General features: G+C 36.3%; 1 protein-coding gene across 1 annotated transcript in view; it reads right to left on the bottom strand.

The window, feature by feature from the left end:
- Positions 1-24,358, bottom strand: part of stag2b (stromal antigen 2b) — a 248,895-nt gene that overhangs the window by 49,417 nt on the left and 175,120 nt on the right. Inside the window, 3 exon segments of the mRNA XM_051934406.1 lie at positions 15,187-15,285; positions 17,685-17,808; positions 19,414-19,487. Of these exon segments, the coding sequence (XP_051790366.1) occupies positions 15,187-15,285; positions 17,685-17,808; positions 19,414-19,487 (297 nt within the window).

The following is a 24,358-nucleotide window of genomic DNA, read 5'->3' as shown; positions in this document are numbered from 1 at the left end:
CCTTGCATGGACACCATATTGCAACTGAAAAAATGTAAAATTTACATTGATTCATTTACTATTGTTAGTTGTTTCTGGATGAGGATATAATTGTAGTTCATTTTGTGTTTGAGGGTATAACTGTAGATTCATTTTCATCAAAATTCATTTTTTTATTGAAAGAACCCAAGGCAGAGTTAACGCTGAGTGATGGCTCTGAGGCTAAGGATCTGTGCTAGTATCTTGAAGGTTGCCGGTACAAATCCAGTTACTGCCAGAAGGGATCTTAGTCCATCGGGCGCTTAAGCAAGGCCCTACAGGGGTGCTGTATAATGGCTGACCCTGTGCTCTGACCCCCAAAGGTTAGATGAAAAGACAATTTCCCTTTGGGGATTAATTCAGTGTACCAAATACAAAAGAAAAAAAATCAGAAGTGGTCTCCCCTAGTTTTTCTCATATACTCAGATATGGGGATGGATATTTGAGGAGTAAACCGCAAGACAGCGATTATATTTTTATATTATGTACATTAAATAACCACCAACAACAAATCAAATCAAATGAATGATATATTGAACAATTATTATAAAAGTAAATTTGAATAAATTGGACTCTCAGCTACATGAATAAAAGGTAAAGTACCATTTCCGGTTATGGAAATAGCCCAAAAGTTAACAGAAATCTACGGTTTGTACCTAATACTTGTATGCAAAATTTGGTCGACCGAACTGAAAGAGTACTCAAGTTATCATGTTTATACACACACACACACACACACACGCATGGACGCAGACATAATTCCAAAATTTGTATTTTCGTACTCAGGGAGGTCTAAGACGTCAAGATTCATGAAGGGCTTAGCATTATGTCTTTAGCTCAATTTAAATTTAACGATTTCTAAAATACTGAGACTGATTTATTTTTTCAACCAGGAGTAAGAATAATATCACCCAAGACTTTGCACCAGGAATTTTATCTTGTGAACACAACCCCAAGTCCCCAAACCCCCCACATGACTGCTGAAAACAAGTGCAATGCTAATCGGGCGAACATAAGCAGACTATAAAATTCTCAACTATAGCTCGATTAAGAGTTTACTTGGCCAAATCACCCGGTTACTCTAACTGGAATAAGGGTTTACATGACATTTTAGAAGCCAGGTTTCTGTGAATAACTGGGTTGTTAAAGTACATGTAAATATGCTAAATAATAGGTGATAGATTGGATCACAAATTAAAAATTGATTCAAGGTATGTCTTGGTTATGTACCATAACATCCAGTTTATTTTTTGCTGAGAAATCCCTAAAATGCCAGTTTTTAAAATTATTTTAGTTGATATTGTTGTGAAACAGAGGTTTTTAATCATATACATGCTTTCTTTTAAAAATATGAAATGTTATACTCTGCCATTTGCAGCTCCTTTTATGTTTTTTTGGGGTATGCAATTTGGGCACAATAATAACAAAAACCCCTTTGGGATTAAGAGGTTAAAACCCAACAGTATGGACATGCTCAATTCTCGTACCATCAAGTTATGCTGGTTTGCTTTCTTTGTGATTATTGTTAGGCTGCAGCTTAAGTAAGAAAGGAATGAATTAAAGCAAAAGAAGCATATTCCATCAGCAGCATTACCAATTAAGTATAAAGCAATTGGCTATCCAATTACGAGTCACTGGAACAAAAATCTTTGGTTCTCTAGAATCGAAATTTGACACCTTTTTATTCTTGTACCAACTTCTACTTCAGTACTCTTCTTTCCTGCTCTGGTCCTGTTCGCTTGTTGTGTTTGTCTTGTTTGACACTTTTTCACACTTAGCACTTTTCTGGTCCAAACTGTAACGGTCACTACACAGGTCTGCCTTATAAATTCGCCTTCATGTCTGCTTGCACAACCCACTTTTGGCCTTTGTAATCTTTTAACTGCATCTGACACTTGATAAGTGACACTTTGGCTGCATCACTGCTGTCAGGCTGCCTTCTGTTTTGATATTTTCATGGCCAAGAAATTTTTATGGATGACTAGCTGAAATCTCTGACCTTAATTGAAACAAAAGTGCTAGTTTAATAAGTAATAATTTAGTATGATAAATGTAAGTAAAACAAGAAAGAAAGTAAATTAAGTTTATACACTGCTTAATGTTTTATTATTCCAGCTACAGTATAAAGCAGTGTAAATTAGTAATTTTTGACTATTCTAATCAAGTGAAATACTACCACGTTTTACATAATCTCCCTATTTGTGTGTAAGTTGCCTCTGGATTTCAGTTGGGGGGCAAAGATTGCCTCATTAAAATGTTTTCTACCATGTCCCAAAGGCACACATACCACAGTACTTTGAGTCTTTCACTTGCATCTAGGCAGTAGTATCAAATTTACAATGAGATAAAGATGAATTTTATTCTGTAAGCAAAATGAATAAATTGATTGAATAGAAATCACCATGTACAGACAGACAGACTTTATTAATTGCAATGGGAAATTCACATACTCCAGCAGCACCATACTGATACAAAAAAAAAAACAATATTAAAGAGTAATAAAAATGTAGGTAGAAACAGACAATAACTTTGAATAATGTTAACGTTTACCCCCCCCCCCCCCCGGTGGAATTGAAGAGTCGCATAGTGTGGGGGAGGAACGATCTCCTCAGTCTGTCAGTGGAGCAGGACGGTGGCAGCAGTCTGTCGCTGAAGCTGTTCCTCTGTCTGGAGATGACACTGTTTAGTGGATGCAGTGGATTGTCCATAATTGATAGGAGCCTGCTGAGCACTCGTCGCTCTGCCACGGATGTCGAACTGTATAGCTCCATGTCTACAATAGATCCTGCCTTCCTCACCAGTTTGTCCAGGTGTGAGGTGTCCTTCTTTATGCTGCTTCCCCAGCACACCACTGCGTAGAAGAGGGCACTCGCCACAACCGTCTGATAGAACATCTGCAGCATCTTATTGCAGATGTTGAAGGACGCCAGTCTTCTAAGGAAGTATAGTCGGCTCTGTCCTCTCTTGCACAGAGCATCAGTATTGGCAGTCCAGTCCAATTTATCATCCAGCTGCACTCCCAGGTATTTATACGTCTGTACCCTCTGCACACAGTCACCTCTGATGATCACGTGGTCCAGGAGGGGCCTGGGCCTCCTAAAATCTACCACCAGCTTCTTGGTTTGGCTGGTGTTCAGGTGTAGGTGGTTTGAGTCACACCATTTAACAGAGTCCTTGATGAGGTTCCTATACTCCTCCTCCTGCCCACGATAGCAGTGTCGTCAGCAAACTTTTGCACGTGGCAGGACTCAGAGTTGTATTGGAAGTCCGATGTATATAGGCTGAACAGGACAAGGAGAAAGTACAGTCCCCTGCGGCACTCCTGTGTTGCTGACCACAATGTCAGACCTGCAGTTCCTGAGACGCACATACTGAGGTCTGTTTGTAAGATAGTCCACGATCCATGCAACTAGGTATGAATCTACTCCCATCTCTGTCAGCTTGTCCCTAAGGAGCAGAGGTTGGATGGTATACATATATACATACATACACATACATATATACATACATACACATACATATATACATACATACACATACATATATACATATATATATATACATTGTGGGAGATGGCCAGCTGTTCAATCCCGGCCAATACCCCCAGGCCGCTAGATGGAGCCCTCCCTGTAGCATGGAAGGGCCCCGAAGACCAGCAGGGAATTATGGACAATGGAGTTTTTATTCCCAACCCTGCTAGACACCGTGGGGCCCACCAGAGGACGCTGCAGGGAGGCTCAAGGACTTATACGTGCCCTATAACCCGGAAGCACGTCATGATCATATGACCAGAAGGAACAACGTGTTTCCGGGTTGAAGAATAGGACTTTTTATCTGACCCGGAAGTGATAAGAAATCACATGGACTGTAGGATTGGAAACACTTCCGGGTCAGGGAATATAAAAGGACTGTGGGAAAGCCCAGACGCTGAGCTGAGCTGGGAGGTAGGGTGGCGAAGTGTCTGGGAGAGGAGGATTGATTATTGTTATTGGTGAAAGTGTACTTGTAAGTGTAGTGTGGAGTGGAGGGTGCTTTATGCACATTATTATTATAAATAAATAATAATTATGGTTTTACCAGGTGTTTGGAGTGGTATCTGTGGGTTCAAGGGAGCACCCCTTACTGCTACAATATATATATACACACACACACACACATACATACATATACAGTACTGTGCAAAAGTTTTAGACAGGTGTGAAAAAATGCTGTAAACAAAGAATGCTTTCAAAAATGGAAGTGTTAATCATTTATTTTCATCAATCAACAAAATGCAGTGAATGAACAAAAGAGAAATCTAAATCAAATCAATATTTGATGTGACCACCCTTTGCCTTCAAAACAGCATCAATTCTTCTAGGTACACTTACACACAGTTTTTGAAGGAACTTGGCTGGTAGGTTGTTCCAAACATCTTGGAGAACTAACCACAGATCTTCTGTAGATGTAGGCTTCCTCACATCCTTCCGTCTCTTCATGTAATCCCAGACACACTCGATGATGTTGAGATCAGGGCTCTGTGAGGTCCATACTATCACTTCCAGGACTTCTTGTTCTTCTTTACGCTGAAGATAGTTCTTAATGACTTTGGCTGTATGTTTGGGGTCGTTGTCCTGCTGCAGAATAAATTTGGGGCCAATCATATGCCTCCCTGATGGAATTGCATGATGGATAAGTATCTGCCTGTATTTCTCAGCATTGAGAGCACCATTAATGCTGACCAAATCTCCAACTCCATTTGCAGAAACGCAGCCCCACACATTCAAGGAACCTCCACCATGCTTCACTGTTGCCTGCAGACACTCATTATTGTACCGCTCTCCAGCCCATCGACGAACAAACTGCCTTCTGCTCTGCTACAGCCAAATATTTCAAATTTTGACTCATCAGTCCAGAGCACCTGCTGCCATTTTTCTGCACCCCAGTTCCTATGTTTTCGTGCATACGTGAGTCGCTTGGCCTTGTTTCCACGTCGGAGGTATGGCTTATTGGCTGCAACTCTTCCATGAAGACCACTTCTGGCCAGACTTCTCCGGACAGTAGATGGGTGTACCTGGGTCCCACTGGTTTCTGACAGTTCTGAACTGATGGCACTGCTGGACATCTTCTGATTTCAAAGGGTAATAAGCTTGATGTGTCTTTCATCTGCTGCACTAAGTTTCCTTGGCCAACCACTGCGTCTACGCTCTTCAATTTTGCCCGTTTCTTTGTGCTTCTTCAAAAGAGCTTGAACAGCACATCTTGAAACCCCAGTCTGCTTTGAAATCTTTGTCTGGGAGAAACCTTGCTGATGCAGTATAACTACCTTGTGTCTTGTTGCTGTGCTCAATTCTTGCCATGACATGAAACTGTCTTCCACAACCTCACCTTGGTAGCAGAGTTTGGCTGTTCCTCACCCAGTTTTAAGCCTCCTACACAGCTGTTTCTGTTTCAGTTAATGACTCTGTTTCAACCTACGTGTGACATTGATGATCATTAGCGCCTGTTTGGTATAATTGGTTGATCATACACCTGACTATAATCCTACAAAACCCCTACATATATATATATATATATATATATATACACATATATACATATACAGTAATCCCTCGCTATATCGCGCTTCGCCTTTCGCGGCTTCACTCCATCGCGGATTTTATATGTAAGCATATTTAAATATATATCGCGGATTTTTCGCTGCTTCGCGGGTTTCTGCGGACAATGGGTCTTTTAATTTCTGGTACATGCTTCCTCAGTTGGTTTGCCCAGTTGATTTCATACAAGGGACGCTATTGGCAGATGGCTGAGAAGCTACCCAGCTTACTTTTCTCTTTGTCTTGCGCTGACTTTCTCTGATCCTGACGTAGGGGGATTGAGCAGGGGGGCTGTTCGCACACCTAGACGATACGGACGCTCCGTCTAAAAATGCTGAAAGATTATCTTCACGTTGCTATCTTTTGTGCAGCTGCATGTCAGCTCGAAGGGCACGTATTGATTTTTGCTTGAAAAACAAACTCTCTTTCTCTCTTTGTCTGCTCCTGACGGAGGGGGTGTGAGCTGCCGCCTTCAACAGCTTTGTGCCACAGTGCTTCCCATACTTAAAAGGCAAACAGCCCTATTGATTTGTTTGCTTTTGTCTCTCTCTATCTCTGTGACATGATCTGCTCCTGACAAGCACTCCTTTGAAGAGGAAGATATGTTTGCATTCTTTCAATTGTGAGACAGAACTGTCATCTCTGTCTTGTCATGGAGCACAGTTTAAACTTTTGAAAAAGAGACAAATGTTTGTTTGCAGTGTTTGAATAACGTTCCTGTCTCTCTACAACCTCCTGTGTTTCTGCGCAAATCTGTGACCCAAGCATGACAATATAAAAATAACCATATAAACATATGGTTTCTACTTCGCGGATTTTCTTATTTCGCGGGTGGCTCTGGAACGCAACCCCCGCGATGGAGGAGGGATTACTGTATACATACATATACAGGGCTCCAGATGGCGACTAAAATGGTCGCCAATGCGACTTGATTTTCTATTTTGCGACTAGTTTTTTCATTCCAGTCGCCGGTGGCGACTCTCTCTCTCAATCTAAGAAAAGTTTTATATTTAAAGCAGCAGAAACAGCTTTTAATTATGTGCGAACACTCTCAGCCCGAGTCTGCCTTTCCTATTACAATATCACATGATTAAAGCCAAACCGAAGCGAGGCATCATCTGACACTCCCACTCTGCTTCAAATGTCATCTCGCTAACTGCTGCGGATTGGGATCTGAAATAGAAGAGAATCGGGCCACGACTACTCCTCGAATTCCGTCCTAACTTTCCACATAACACGCAAAATGTTCTAAGTTTCCATGTAACACGCAAAATGGCCAAACAAAAAATTTCCGACTTTCTCAATGCCTACACGTCCAAATCCTGCCTTGTCTACTTCTGAACGAACCAAAGATAATTCAGTCAGTGGGTTATCTGAGGTACAGCCACCGGCGTCCAGAAATGTTATTAAAGGATGACAACTCTGTCCCGTTAGCAGAGTCTTCTGCGCCCGTGGCCCCGACGCCTGGAACACTGTTTAAAGCGGCTTGGTTACAGGAGTGCGCTTGGTTACGGTATGACAAGGGAAAGATGTATTGCAGCTTTTGTGCACAAGGTGGACAAGAAATTGCTGGTAAAGCAGAATTCATTTGTGGTATGAGCCATTTTAAAAAGGAAACTGTGAAAAAGCATGGTGAGAGTAAGAAACACAAGAATGCCAGAGACTGTGTGATCGCTAGGTCTGCTCCTCGTGACACCCCCATAGCAAAGGCAGTTCAACGTGCTTGTGAGAAAGTGACAGAAAATGAGATAAAAGAATTAAAAATAAAATTCAATGCAGCATATATGATTGCACTGGAAGAAATACCGTTCACAAAGTTTAAATCTCAAATTCTGCTGATGAAGAAGAATGGCATGGATGTGTCAAAAACATATGATAATGATACAGCATGTGCAGAGTTTGTAGGTTGCATTGCAGATGAAATAAAAAGTAATGTGCTGGAAGAAGCTTTAAAAGTAAACTACATCTCTGTTATAACTGATTGTGGAACAGATGTCTCAGGGAAAGACAATGTCATCACATACTGTAGGTATGTATCTGATGGAACACCTAAGACTCATCTAGTAGGTCTGGCTGAGATTGATTATGGTCATGCAGAAGGGATACAAAACACCATTAAATCACTGCTTCAGAATGCTGACCCAACCAACCCAAATTGGTGGGTACATAAAATGAGAGCTTTTGGAGCAGATGGTGCAAGTGTGAACATTGGTGCAACAGGGGGAATAGGGGCACTTTTTAGAAAAGAGAAAGGTGAACATGCTCTGTCTTTCCACTGTCTACCCCGTCGGCTGGAACTGGCAATGCTAAACACACAAAGGTCAGTAACAATGATTGAAAAAGTTTATGACCTTCTACAACTAGTGTGGAAAACGTATCATTTCAGTCCCAAAAGCAAGCGGGAGCTGAAGGCTATAGGAGCAGAGTTAGGATGCACAGTACGAAACCCATCAGCAGTAAAAACTCAGTGCTGGTTGCCACACATTTATCGGGCACTCTCAGTTTTTCTCCATTCAAACTATGCAACAGGTCAGGGGCAGTACACTGCTGTGCATCATCATATGGAGCACCTTGCAGTCATGTTCAAAAACATAGACATAAAGGGAAGAGCCGAACACATTGTTCAGCAAATGGAAAGCCTGTCTTTCGTTGCCTTTTGTTACTTTTTACATGACCTTTTTTCAGAGGTCTCAAAGCTGAGCCTTACACTTCAAAAAAATTATCTTATACTTCCTCAGGCAGTTGCTGCAATTGTGGGCTGTGTGGTAACAAATGATTGAAGGAAAATGCTTTGAGAGAAGGGAAGCTGCAGGAATTCTTACAGCACATAGGTTCTTAGCCTGAAGGTTCAGTGCAACAGGAAGGGCCATCAACAAGCAGGAGTGAGAGGGCTGCAAGTAGCCACACAGTCATAACCTTCCAAAATGTTAAATTGAGAGGCCCCCAAAATCAGGCCACATTCAGAAGTAGGGATGGGAATTGAAAACCGGTTCTTGTTGAGAACCGGTTCCCACTGTTTCAATTCCATGGAATTGTTTGCCATTTTTGCAAACGATTCCTCTATCAATTCCAGTCGCCTCGAATGACGTCACCACGTTGCGTAGCGTCATTTACCCAGCAGGAAACATGGCGCCTAAGCGGCACAAACACTCAAAAGTTTGGTTATACTTTACGAGAAAGGATGACAACAGGGCAACTTGCAATACTTGCAAAGTAGATATTTCATCAAAGGGAAGAAACACTACGAATATGCAAAAGCATTTGCTCACGCGATAACCTTAAATGAATGTCGTGTTTTTGATCCGCTCCAGACTAGTGAATCTCAACCCAGCAGCAGCGGTAACGTTTGCACGTCCTCTCCCGTTAATACGGCAGGTAACTAATCAACTAACATTGCATATTATGTTAGCGCGATTTGCCTTATTGCAAAATCTGCTATTACTGTGCATTGCATTTAGATGACCATGACGAGAGAGACAGACAGAGTCTGGCTGGCTTAGATGCTGGCAGTTCTCGCTGCAGTCTACCGGTAGCTTCTCCTTTCACAAAGGCGGGGAAAAGTAAAAATTCCTTCCTGAAAAAGCAGAAATGCTTATATTTCTGCAAAAGAATTGTTAATTCTCCATAGTTGATGGTTGCAGAATTGCACAGTGCACAGTTCCATTGGACTTGAGTTGATTGTATTTGTTGCTGGCTGATGTAGTTTTATTTTTGAGTGCTCAGCTCATATATACTTTTAAAAAGGAGAGTGTAAATGTTACTGGACATTCTTGTGTAATTGCCACAGAATTATTTATGTTATACTTTGTTGTTGCTACAGAAGATTATTTATTTTATTATTATTTTACATTTACAAATTTTTTTCTGGGGACCCCGTGGCACCCCATCGAGGAGCCGTAGGCTGTGAATCTCTTAAGATCTCACTGTTAGGTTTGTAAGGTCATGCTACTCCTAAATTTCTGTCTTGTTCAAAGATAAGATATAAAACAAAGTTCTAAGCTAATCGACCTGTGTGTTCTCCTTTTTTAAAAATAAGAATCGATAGGAGAATCGATAAAGAATCGAATTGTTAAACAGAATCGAAAATGGAATCGGAATCGTGAAAATCTTATCAATTCCCATCCCTACTCAGAAGTGACCTAAAGGCCGCAATTGAAAAAACAGTTGACATTACTGTTAAAGAATTGGAGATCAGGTTTGCAAACATGATGTCAAGTGTTACACAGCACGGACATTCAAAGGGATCAGAAATCATCAAGTCATTGTCATGATGCATGGCCAGAGGACATTGATAGCTATGGCAAGTGTGAGATAGACACACTTGTTAAATGGTACAGGGAGCTCTTATCAAACAATGGCTGTGATGTCACAGCTGTGCAGAAGGAATGGCTAATGTTGAAAATATTAGTGAAGGGTCAGTTTATGGATAAGACTTATGGTGACCTATGGACAGTGATGCTGAGCAAGGAGCCGTTCTGTACAGATTTTAAAAATCTGCTTCACTTAGTCGAAATAATGCTGGTGCTTCCGATATCTGCAGCTCAGTGCGAGTGAGGATTTTCAGCACAAAACAGAATAAAATTAAAAGTGCGCAACTCCCTAAATGTAGAAACACTGGAAGACTTGGTAAGGATCAGTACAGAGGGCCCTACAGCCAGCAAAAAAAGCGCAGACCAAAGTATACTGGCTGGCCTAATGATGCTGACATTGTAATGGTTAGTGACAGTGAACTTGAAGACTAATTAATTTCTTTATATTTGTACACTCATTGCGAAATGCTTATTTCAGAAATGATTGTTTATAATGTTTGTTATTGTGTTAATTCTTGTGTTATTATGTGTAAGACATTTTCAGTGTTTGTATTTGTAGTGTTCCTTACACATGTTGTGTATAAGACTCTGGACTTGAAGTATTGCTTATTAGTAAACATTTGCACTGTTCACATTTATGTGTCATTTATTCTTCTGTTATTATTATCTATAAGACCTTGCAGAGGACACTAGTAGGCAGGTCAAATCAGCTCAGATAGGAGAAAGGAAAGGCAGTGTGAGGTAAACCGAAGAAACAAACAATACAAGTAAATATTATTTGTTTATTTCACATTTAATATTTGGCATGGCTCCCAAAAAAAGCATTTGGCAGCTAAATATTTTGGGTTTAGGAGCCAATGGCTCCCAAACTTTTTTTTTTTCTGTCTGGAGCCCTGATATACATACACACATACATACATATATATATATATGTATATGTGTATATATATATATATATATATATATATATATATATATATATATATATATATATATATATATATATGTATATGTGTATATATATATATATGTATATGTGTGTATATATATATATATGTATATGTGTGTATATATATATATATATATATATATATATATATATATATATATATATATATATATAAATATATATATTTACACGTTGGTATACAGATGCAGGGCAATAAACAAAAGCCAAAGAACATTCATCTAGGCTGTACTGGATTTCTTTTTCTTTTTTTTTTTCCCCATAAAGAGGGTGCAAAAAATGGAATATTTCCCCTTTTAATTCTTGTGTTTAAAAAAAAATTGCTCAAGGATACATTATTCATTCAGTGCCAGCTTTAAATTGGTTTTGTAACAGGTCTGTTAGATGGGTAAATTAGTAAATTTGTCCCTGTTTGCAAGTTTCTCATAGCTGCATTCTTTCTCTCAGCTTAACACCTGTGAATAGATTTGTATTTGACATCATGGGCAAATCTGAAGTCTGTTCCTAGATGGAGGCAGCTGCAAATTAAATGAAGAAGCTTATGTTCTCACAGGATTAGCATTCATTTTAAACTTGGAGTAAGAAACATATAAAAGATAAAGGTTATTACTTTTAGCTTAGCATCAACAACCAGTAGTACACATATTTTACTTTAGCTACAATGACAAAAAATATAACTGTTATTGTCAATTTCTTCTTATGTCAGTGAATTGAGGTGTTGATTTCTTCTAAAATTTTCTTCTAAATCAGGGCCAACAAACTCCTGTAGTATGAAGAGTGTGCTTTGTGTTTTTTTTCTCGGTTTGTCAGGGTTTGGTTGCACTGTAGCAGTCTTTGAAGTTATAATGATTTTACCTTGTTAGCATAAAAAATGTTTGCTGAAAATTAGTGAACAGTTAACGCTTCACTGAAATATAAGCATTCTTACACTCAGCATCTCCTGCTTGTACACCTTGCCTTCCAATAGCGTGGCTGTACTAATTGCACACCCATTTGTGTTGAATGATTCTGCTACTGAGGTTCAGCACTGTATTTTTCTTTAACAGATAGATATTCAAGTCTACAGTATGTTATTAACCACTCCCTAGACGTCAGGAAGTCTCCATTTGGTTGAGCTGAGGCTGTATTTTAAAGGCAGGAGTGGACACTGTGCCTTTTTTTTTATTATTATTTATTTATTTGCACACAAGAGCAAATTTTTGGCTGATGATTAGTGTACAGGTTGGCCCATCAAAGTTGTCAGAAATTTGTTGTTCAGTCAAAGATTTCAAGCCCCTGTGTCTGGAGTTGTACAGTTAAGTCTTCACCTCCCATGCCTTAGAAAAAGAGCAGCGCCTCTTTTAGCTTAAAATAGTTGTCTTTCTTAGAAAGTCCCCTAGGCTACTAGTACATACACTATGTTCAAATCAATCAGCTGTGTAATAAATACAACCAATCTGTATCTTTACACTTCCTTTTTATATTAAAAACTTTCATTCAGTCATATGTGAATGTTTTGTGAAATTTTAAATAAATTTCAAGTTTTGTTTTATAGGTCTGCACAAGAATTACTTCTTTCCATTTTTACTAGCAGTCCTTACTTGTCAGTAGCTATTTAATTATTGTTTAATTAATCTTATGAAGCACATTGTGATGCTAGATTTAATCAGAAAGGTCTAGTTAAGGATAGATGTAAACAGGCTGCTTGTTCTTCATTTTTCTGACTTCCAAAGACGGTGGTATTGCTCTTTGACTTCTTTGGAAAGAATAGGTATAACTGTAATATTAGTTGCTGCCTTTTTTTTTTTTTAGTGCACTCGCGTTCTGTTATCGTGTTTATGTCTACCTGTTTGTTTCCATTAAACAACTTGGCCCCTGGTGGACCGATTTCAATAAAATTTAGTGAGCTTGCTGTTCAAGAAAATCTGATAGGAAAGTTCAGTTTTCGTTTTGCTATCTAGAAAAGAGCCAGCTGTACAAGTTTTTGTAATTTCAATAGCAGTTATTTCAATTTGTATATTTCTCCATTTTACACGTCAGATAGGTGTTCTTGACAGCAAAATAAATTCCCTCTGCAAGCCATTAAAATGACTAAACAGAGTTGTCGGTGAATTACTTTCCCATATACGAAGTATAGGGAAAGTATTGTAATCGTCCATAGATTCGATGTTGAGATTTTGACGAATCTCAACATTTTAGACCTCCCTGATGTTCTCGTATATGAAGTATAGGGAAGTATTGGAATCCTCCAAAAATTCCATTTTTCCAAGCAGCCCTTGACACAATTTCTGTTTACAGCTAAACACAGAGAAACACTATACTGTGTACAACAGATTGAGGTTTTTGTATTCTAATTCACACATTTTTTACTACCTTCTGTTGTAACTGCCCCACAGAAGTTTAATGTGTTAATTTTATTTTTTGTTGTTATTATTGCTTTATTCTTGCATTTCACATCTGAAATAAACTATGTACATGCACATTTTTCTATACTAGCTTCTTCCAGTGCCTTGCCTTTCCTAGCAGCACTGGGCACAGAGCAGGAAAGGACCCAAGAGCTACTGTCTCTTTCATACACCCACATCAACCCAAACAATTCACACAGAGTGTCTAATCAACCTAAACAGCACATGTTTGGCTTGCAGAAAGAGTACTTGAAGTGTTATCAAATTATTTTCAGCTGTTTTTTTTTTTGTTTTTTTTTTTAATGAAATGCTAGCATTCAATCAAAGAAGTTTTGCAAACCAAACGGTGCAATATAGCGACATTCAAGTGAAGAGGGGTTGGTGGGTAACCTTGTAAAGCACTGAAAAACAAGTACATTCAGTCAAAGAGTGTGAGAGTGGGGGTTATCTCTGTGAAGTGACATTCTTTCAAAGAGGGGGTCAAATGTGACTGTGGGGGTGGTTTGCTGTGAAGCACTGCAAAATAAGCACAATCAAAAGAAAAGTGGCCCCCAACAAAATTAAATTAGCACATAATACAGTGACATTCCACTGCAGTGCAAGAGAGGGGGGTCCCCACATGAAATTTCGAGTAGTATGGGTACACCGTAACTGTACTAACCAGTATGCCAGGAAATATTGCTGGTACTCAGCTGAAAACATCCTCAACCATATGTTTTCTTTTATTGAAGAACACATTTCCCAAGTACAAACTTCAAGTCTTTTTCCCCATAAAGCAAACAATCTCCATGTTCTCCTTGGGGCATTTTCAGGGAAGTTTATTGTATAAACCTCCTAACAGTTCATAATGCTGAACTCTCGCTCACCCAATTTATGTTTTGCCTTTTGTGTTAAGCTGTGACATGTAGTATAATTGACCAATCAAAGGCAACTTAAAAATCAATGGAATAGTCTAGAACTCGGCTATCCAATGGTAATGGGCCTTTCACTGTATGTGACTTGATGTAGGTGAGATCTTTGATAAAACCAGATTCAGTCAGCTGTGACACGCTGCTCAGCTGGGGATATAAATGTGAAAATCCAAGAATTTTACTAATGAAAAGGGACAGACAACACAGAATCTTATGATTAATTTGAAAGAACACAACTTTTAGTATTTATAAATAAAATGATTGCTTTTGATTGATTTGTGGGTCTACCAAAATGTACACAAACAGCTTTGAAAAACGTCAGTATCCCACTTGCAGGACAATGCGGGTTAAAGAGCTCAAGTGACTAAACTATAATTTGGAGGCGTTTGTGCCCTTGGTTATTTCATATACTGTTTTGTGATATCTGCAATTCATCATTCATCACATCATTCATCACAACTAGACTACAGAATGTCATGCATATCTTTGAGAGAAACATTACCCTCCACTCACACACAATCCAAATGGTTAAACAGCCTGTAAAATACTTTTTTTTCTGTATGAAATGAAAGGGAAGAGGTGAAAAAATAAACAAAAAGTACTTTTACATTTCAGCGTTCATCAACTTTTGAAAACTCTTAATCTAGATATGGACTACAGGAGCAGTTTCAATTTAGACTAGGCAAATCATTAAACAACTTAAAATGTCTAGGAATGTTAAGAATGATATAATGCAGTTGAAGTAAATGCCTATTAAATTATACTAACAAAACATAAATGAGCATTGCTTAATTACTGTTTTCAAAGTGGAGAGATATACTGTATACTTTAAAAGGTTTGCTTTCATATTTCATTTAAGTCTTCTATGAAGCATACTGTATGTAACATTTTGAATACATTAACGTAATTCAATTGCAATTAAAGTGAAAATAATTGTAACTAAACTGTATATTGAAATAATTCGATATAAAGAGCAAAATGAATTAGGCTGACATAAATTTATATCAAAACAATACTAACCTTGAAACGACTTGTGAAAAGCTCAAGCTTGGCATTGAGTTCTCTGTTGTGATACAGACCCTGAAGAGCTGTCAGACATTTTAACCTGACTTCACCTTGCTGAAAACAAAAACTAGAAACAGTGAACACTGCTCTAAACATTGTTTAAAATGCATTGAAATTAAGTGCAAAACATACAAATGTAAACACACATTTCAACTTCCTTAAAAACTTAACATATTCTGCCAATGATGAAATAATTTCTGGGAGTGCCCAGATCAGGTTTTTTTAGTGCTGATACTGATCATTGATTTCAGGTCATTAGAACTGGCAGATTCCGATTTTTTTATACCAGTTACCAATTTCACATCATTAGTTTTTGCATCACCAGCAGTGTATAAGCTTCAAGTTCTATGTTGAAGTGTTATCATTTGGATTTTAATCTGTATACTGTAGACCACAGGAGTTAATCTGTTCATTTATATTAAGAAATTAAAAATGCAGCATGCTTGCTGTTCACGGACCACCAAAAAAAAATCATTAAAATAAGCAAAAATCCCCTTAAAATATATACTTTTCTGGAAACACTTTAGGTACTTCAAAAATACATCAAGTACTCATTTAACATTGAGTAACAAGACCTTAACATGCATTTCTTGGGTCTTACAAAGCATCAGTGAAGTGTTTATCTCTGCAATGTGACCCACTAAAAAAACTTCACTTTGGGATGGTCTCAGGTGGCTTTACTGAGACATAATTCTCTTGATATTATATATTTAGTCTAAGATCTGTGAATCCTTCAAATTAACAAGTATCTTTACTATCATGTCAATATGCTACACTGCACAGATATAATTAACTTATTTACAGAAGTGTTATGAAGACCAAAATAGGCCTTTGTTAAGGTCTTGATACATAAGAGTAAATGAGTAATAAATGCATTTTTGCAGTTCCTAAACTAAAGTGTTAACACTTTCTTAACTAATAAAACATTTGCACAAGACGCTTAACAATAATACCTATAACTTATGGCACAAAAGGAAATGCTCATCTTAAATACAAGCCATAACTCTAACATAATAAAATATTCAGGAAGATACAAAGATAAGCTTAAAAAGTTTATACAAGTCTAATTTGGCTATTAAGCTGCCAAGCGTATTATTTACTAAGCAGAAAGGGGAAATTCTTTATCAATACAAGCATCTCCATATTTTTCAACAAGTGTATTGGGACACCTACACAGAGTATGATAAAATTCTCATTTGCATGTACTAATCAACATGTTGTCACTATTTAGAACCGTGATTATTAGACAGATACAAAAGGTACTATATACAGTGCAGTTTAATAACTGTGTACAATGCTGCTAAACAAAACTTCCTGTAATGCTGAATGAAATAAGCAAGATTACTAGTAAAAATGTTTAACTGTCATGCATAGGTTCCCTGTGACCCTGAAAGAATGAAGGGAGATTAAAAAAATGGATGGATGGATGGGTAGTTCCATTTGTAAATCTCTAAGACTAAATATCTAGATAATAGCTAATAATACCACCAACTTAAAATATGAATGGATAGATCTGTCAGAAACTAACTGGATATGCAGCATTTTTCTATAATGCTAATTATATTAGTTTGAAATATACAACTAAAAAAATAATATACTGTATACATGTTGAACAGTGATCTTTTTTAATGGCTGTGGCAACAATCTGTTAAGATTTCTAAAGCTCGCTCCAGCATAGATCAGGAGAGAATGTTCCACTTTCCAATTAAAAATGTTAGCTGCTGTACTAAACAGACTCTTGTTCACTTTCAGCACTCATACAAGGATCACCTCTTTAATTCCTTTATAATTCAATTAGAAAATGAAAAGGTCCTAACCCATTTAAGTAGCATTTTTTTTAAATTTATACCAAAGACATTTTGTCTATGTCAGCTCCCTTTTCTCTATTATAAAGTCCAGTTGAAAAACATGTTCGCCTGTCCATTTCTCTCTGCTCACAGAATGACTCCTCAGATTTCTGGTTCTCAATTTTATTACTCTACTCACTTTAATGCGAATGCCAACATTTTGATCTTCTTTCTGCTAAATTCAGTAACTGACTGACTGCTTTTCTGCCGAAAACCACTCGAGGCTCACTACAACTTAATTACTATAAATGCATAGAAAAGCAGGCACTAAAAAAATAATTTTTTGATATTGGCCAATTTGGACACTGCTCATACAGTATAATATATATATTGAGGATATAGTATAATTAAAATCAGTTGATTCTGGTGTGTGCATCACTCAACAATGTATAAATTCTGCTTGAAAAAATCGAATATCTAAGACTAAGTGATGGAATAGTGTGGGCTTATTGGCGTCTGGTCTGAATATGTAACTATTTTTCAAATAAGTAATTTTTTTAAAAAAAAACACAGAATCTGCAAACTATAGTTTAAATTTATAAAAGATTTAAAATAAATCTTAAAAAAAAAAGTAAAACACATAAAATGTTTAATTTCTTGAGTTACCTTGTCATGCATTGTCCACCCAACATATTTCAAGTAACTGTCATTGAGAAACGCATCGCTGTACATTTTCATCCATACGCCAATCTCTTCAATACAAATTGCTCGAATTTCAGCAATTGCATCACTGTAGTGGTGACATAGGCAAAAATAAATTGCTGTTGATATTTTGTGGCTTTCAACCAATATTAGAAAACAGTTATTTATATTCAAAGAATGAATCAGTCATTATTTCAACAATTATCTCCTACAACTATTGTCCACATCAAACTTAAAAGGGGAAAATTGCGATAATACGCAGTAATTCCAGAAAACCCAAATTTCTTAAATTGGATATTAAAAAATGGGCAGATATATACACATGAAGCTAGAATCCAAAGTGGGGGATCCAGCGATAAGAGAAAACAGAGACCTATGTTCCTTCCTATAGTGAACAATAAGAGCCTAAAATCAGAGAATCTGATATAAAATAAAATAATCATACTTTGCAAAGGAACATGTAAATTGTTATTATTGATAACAAAAATCACCATTTAACGAAACACTTCCATTTCATTTGTTTGTTAGTTTGAAGTACGAGCAAATGGCAAGTAATGTGACTAGCAACGTACATAAACTTGACAACTGCAAAATGTAACTTTTTAGGATACGTGGTTAACATAGCTTTTCTCAAGAAAGAATAAATGAAGGCGTGTTCATTAATCAGTTTTCTGGACATGCTTTTGAGACAATTAAAAAAGATATATTTGTCCCTAGAATCTAACACAATCCACTATGGAATCAAGGAATTTTCTTTTTATGTGCGAATGTGTTTCATTAAAAAATACGGGGTGGAAAAGTAGGGTAACAAAAGGATTTGCCATCTTGTGTTTTTAAACAGAAGAAGACTAGAGAAACAGATTATTTAAATACCTAAGAAATGAAAATGAAATGTAAAAATAAATCAATAATATTAGAATGCTTAAACAATGATTTTTCAAGCGTGTTGGGCAGCATGATGGTGAAAAGGAGAAAAATTGACACACACACAGACAGAATAGTCCAACTCTACAGAAAGTGTTGAACATTGTGAATAATTGTTAGGCAGTGGCACAAAATGTTGTGTCACTGTGCTGCTATTCAAATTACTTATTTAACTGTCAAACCAATTCTCTTTCTAAACATCCCCAAACCTCCAAAAATATGACAAGTTTTTTCCATAACAGACATTTCCGGTTGGTTCTTCTCTTGCACCAAAAACTTCATATATGATCATTTTGAATCCTATTATATACAGTTCATAACAATGACCTGCATGCACTGGTAAGTCTCACTGTTTACAACGTATTGCACTTGTACCATTTTTTTCTGTTGGTTACAACAAATGGAATACACTGGCTCATACTTCTTAATTTTGTATGTAGTTGGATGTTCAATTAGCATGTTTATCAGCAAGCATGGGTGACTACTGGTGTTTGATACCATGAAGTAAGTCAAACAGATGGCTGAAGTGTTAAGAGTCTCAGTTTACTTTTTGGTCTTCGCTGCAAACTACGCATAAAACCAAACAATCCACTAGAGATGATTTTTATCTATATTTAGAAGTTGCTTTAGGCTCTTACTTCTCAATGTCAACTTCTGTTGAAAACTGCTTTAAAAGAGGTTAAATAAAAAATCTGCCAATGGAAATAAATGACTACTGTATATTTATAAAACTATGAACAATGAAAAAAGGGCATTCAGAACAACTCACCGATATCTGTGAACAAAAACACCCTTGAATATTGCATTCATCATGTTCTCAATTTCATCCTGGTTTTCTTGTAGCTGAAAAAAATACATTAATTCATTACTAAATTTTAAAAAAATTTCAACTTGGGTATCTAAAAATTAAAATAGGGAGCACAGTGTTCATGCAAGTACTGAAACTTATTCTCAACTTAATTGTTAAATCTAAATATGCACTGAGCAGTACTGATTTTCAGCTTTTGAATTACTAACTTTAAAAACATCTGAGACTCTTAACTCCTAGGTATCTGGTTTGGACAGTGTAAATGAAATTTTGATTTTAATGGAAACTAGTGGAACTAACAGACATCCAATACTAAAACAAAATGGAAATGAAAACATATGCACACTGTCTTAGGGATTATCAACAGAGGCTCCCATCAATGCAAATGATAAAGAGCTGTTGATACTCCTTATGTGCTCTAGATAGTTTCTTCTTTCAGTTCCTGTCAGAATCATATCATCTTTCTTTAGTTATAGTGGCTCAAACAGAGAAAGAACATTTCCATTTTGGGAATACATTCTTCCGTATTTAGTAAGAAAAAAATCCCACACCACAGAAAGGACATTACTGATCCAAACTTTTGTAACTACTGCTTTTCAACCAAACACTGATGTAAAGAAATAAAAGCAACATCTGAATAGGGATGGAAGTTGTCAAGAAACATTTCTCTGTCACTGTCGTTCTTTGCATTCTCTATAATCAAACCTGTCTGGCAAGTTGTTAAGTCACAGTATAAGCCAGTTGCTCAAAGGCTCTAGAGGCAGACTTATGTCTCACTTTGCTATGCAATTTAGCATCTTTTCATTTTATTGTTTGTAATTCTTCGCCACCTGTGTTTGACTATACGCTCAGAAGATGTCACCACTAGAGTTCTTTATCGTGCCATCACGATGTGTAGTACTGTATTTTGCAATAACAATCACTTTGGTCTGAGGACACTAGTACATTTCAGTTTTAACAAGCATTTGTCTGTATGTGTTCTGTATCCCATACTTCATAATCAGCAGATGGTGCTGCTGTTCTTCTTTTTCCGATGAATAGCCACAGCATTGCACTTCGCACTCAGCAGATGTTGTCATTATTCTTTTCATTTTTGCAATGCCACCCTCTAGAGGAGTTTGCCATAAGAAAGATATGAATGCCAATAACTTTGCAGAAGTTGCCGCTATCCAACTTTTTGTGCTTCACTAGTGTGTATCACATAATAAGCTTTCAATTAAGACCAAGATCAAGACTCTACTCTCAGTGTTTCACAAGTAATCGCATGATATCAGCATTATACACTAATGTGCAATAGTTTTAGAACATCTCAGTTTTTCCAGTTTATCTTCAAAGTTAATCTGATGAAATACAACAAATAACCTAAAATGGTAAGCAGCGAGATGCCAGAGGTTTAACTTAAAGTTTAGGTAAACAAAAACTGAAAAAAGGGAATTTTAGAATATTAAAAATGGGACTTCTTCAGGGAACAATTAATAGGTTACAACCTACAGATGTTCTGTAGCAATTAAAATAAATTAAGCCTTGCAAGCTGAAGCAACCAATTTGCAGAGGTGCCCCAATTTCTGTTGATTACTTTAAAACACTCCGACTGTCTTACAGCAGACTTAGGAAAGACTTACTATGCCCTCTGAAGTACAACTTGGTCAATATTATACTGTAGAAAGTTGTAAAGTCCAGTGATAATGACAAGAAAATGGCAATTAACAAATGATATGAGACCTTGATTCATTACTCTTAGAAGAATACATCTTTCATTTAGAGAAATTACCCCCCCAAAAAAAAGGGTCAGTGAGTATGGTGTCCTACACAATCCAAAAGTAACTGGAAACTGGAAGAAACTCTGACAGAAAGAGATCTGGCAGACCCAAAGTCAGAACAGAACAGCTTGAAGCACAGTGGTCGAAAAAAGCAAATCTTGGTTTCTACTGTTAAGATGAGACTTTGTGCTGCAAGTTTGACAGGGTGAGTGGCAGAAAGAAAGCCTAACCCTTAACACCAGAATCCCTGAAGCCTACGAAAATATTTGTAATGTCGGGGCACCTTAAATTCTGTTGAACCTCGTCAGCGCCTTTGTTTTGCAAATGTGTCAAACAGCACAAGCAACTAGCTATCTCATCCCCAAAAGAGGCACATGAAGTCTATTTATCTGGGAGTAAGGTGTCTAGAATTGTATAGGGTAAATAATATATTATTTGGAAAACATACATTTCATGTGTGTTCCGTGTCTACAATATGTGTAAATGTAGGATGACAATGTTAGGAAAGAAATGTTGAACATATAAATAAAACAAACTTTTTAAATGTTATAGTTTAACTAGCAAAATACCCGCACTTCGCAGCGGAGAAGTAGTGTGTTAAAGAGGTTATGTAAACATATATATACATAAACATATATACTTATATACATATCTACATATAAACATATCTACATATAAACATATCTACATATTATATATATATATATATATATATATATATATATATATATATATATATATATATATATAGACATCCACATATATATACATATATCAACATATATACACACATACATACACACACATACATACATACACACATATATATATATATATATATATATATATATATATATATATATATATATATATATATATATACACATACAGACACATATATATATATATATATATATATATACATATAGCAAAATACCCACGCTTTGCAGCGGAGAAGTAGTGTGTTAAAGAGGTTATGTAACCATATATATACATAAACATATATACATATATATACATATCTTCATATACACATATCTACATATACATATATATACATATACACATCCACATATATATATATATATATACATATACAAATTTACATATCTACATATATATATATATATCTCTATATAAGGATCTCTTTGTATACCATGTTGTCAGTTCGCCCCTCCGGTTGTAATATGACCAAGTTGTGCGCTGAGCTTACTCTTGAACATGCAACGTATACTTGGCCATGTGAAAAGCAAATCAAGAACAGCAAGACCGCGCCAGCTGCGAAGCTCAGCTCGGAGCGAAATGAAGTGAATGAAATGAGGTGAATGGGAGGGGAGATGATCACGTGACTCCAACACCCGCCTTAACTCTCCATCCCTCCACAAACACACAAACACAGTCTCTCGGATCCCAACTCTCCTTTATATATATATATATATAGATAAATAGCAAAATACCCGCGGTTCGCAGTGGAGAAGTAGTGTGTTAAAGAGGTTATGAAAAAGAAAAGGAAACATTTTAAAAATAACGTAACATGATTGTCAATGTAATTGTGTTGTCATTGTTATGAGTGTTGCTGTCTTTTATATATATAATATAGCAAAATACCCGCGCTTCGCAGCGGAGAAGTAGTGTGTTAAAGAGGTTATGAAAAAAAAAAAAAAGGAAACATTTTAAAAATAACGTAACATGATTGTCAATGTAATTGTGTTGTCATTGTTATGAGTGTTGCTGTCTTTTATATAAATATATATAATATACACACACACACACATAAACATACATATACATATACATATATATATACATATCTACATATACACATATCTACATATACATACGTATATACACATCTACATATATATATATATATATAAATATATATATATATATATATATATATATATATATATATATATTTATATATATATACACACATTCACATATATATACATTGTATATATATATAATATATATATATACATTCACATATATATATATATATATATATATATATATATATTATATATATTACATATATATATATATTATATATATATATATACTTACTATATAATATATATATATATATATATATATATATATATATATATACATTCACATATATATATATATATATATATATATTACACATATATATATATATATATATATATATATATATATATATATATATATATACATTCACATATATATATATATATATATATATATATATATATATATATACAGTGATCCCTCGCTATATCGCGCTTCGCCTTTCGCGGCTTCACTCCATCGCGGATTTTATATGTAAGCATATTTAAATATATATCGCGGATTTTTCGCTGCTTCGCGGGTTTCTGCGGACAATAGGTCTTTTAATTTCTGGTACATGCTTCCTCAGTTGGTTTGCCCAGTTGATTTCATACAAGGGACGCTATTGGCAGATGGCTGAGAAGCTATCCAGCTTACTTTCTCTCTCTCTCTCTCTCTCTTGCGCTGACGTAGGGGGGTGTGAGCAGGGGGGCTGTGTGCAGCTGCTTCCTGAAGGACATGCTGCACGGAGCTTCGCATACTTAAAAGCTCAAAGGGCACGTATTGATTTTTTTATCTGTCTCTCGCTATCTCTCTCTCTCTCTCTTCCTGCTCCTGACAGAGGGGGTGTGAGCTGCCGCCTTTAACAGCTTTGTACCGGCGGTGCTTCGCATACTTAAAAGCCAAAAAGCCGTATTGATTTTTTTTTTGACTGCTTGCTTTGCACTCCTTTGAAAAGGAAGATATGTTTGCATTCTTTTAATTGTGAGACAGATATGTCATATCTGTCTTGTCATGGAGCACAGTTTAAACTTTTGAAAAAGAGACAAATGTTTGTTTGCAGTGTTTGAATAACGTTCCTGTCTCTCTACAACCTCCTGTGTTTCTGCGCAAATCTGTGACCCAAGCATGACATTCTAAAAATAACCATATTAACATATGGTTTCTACTTCGCGGATTTTCCTATTTCGCGGGTGGATCTGGAACGCAACCCCCGCGATGGAGGAGGGATTACTGTATATACATTCACATTGTATATATATATACATTCACATATATATATATATATATATATATATATATATATATATATATATAATATATATTAT

Source organism: Erpetoichthys calabaricus, chromosome 12, assembly GCF_900747795.2.
Source record: "Erpetoichthys calabaricus chromosome 12, fErpCal1.3, whole genome shotgun sequence".
Classification (NCBI taxonomy): domain Eukaryota; kingdom Metazoa; phylum Chordata; class Cladistia; order Polypteriformes; family Polypteridae; genus Erpetoichthys; species Erpetoichthys calabaricus.
This window is presented reverse-complemented; position numbering and strand designations above follow the sequence as displayed.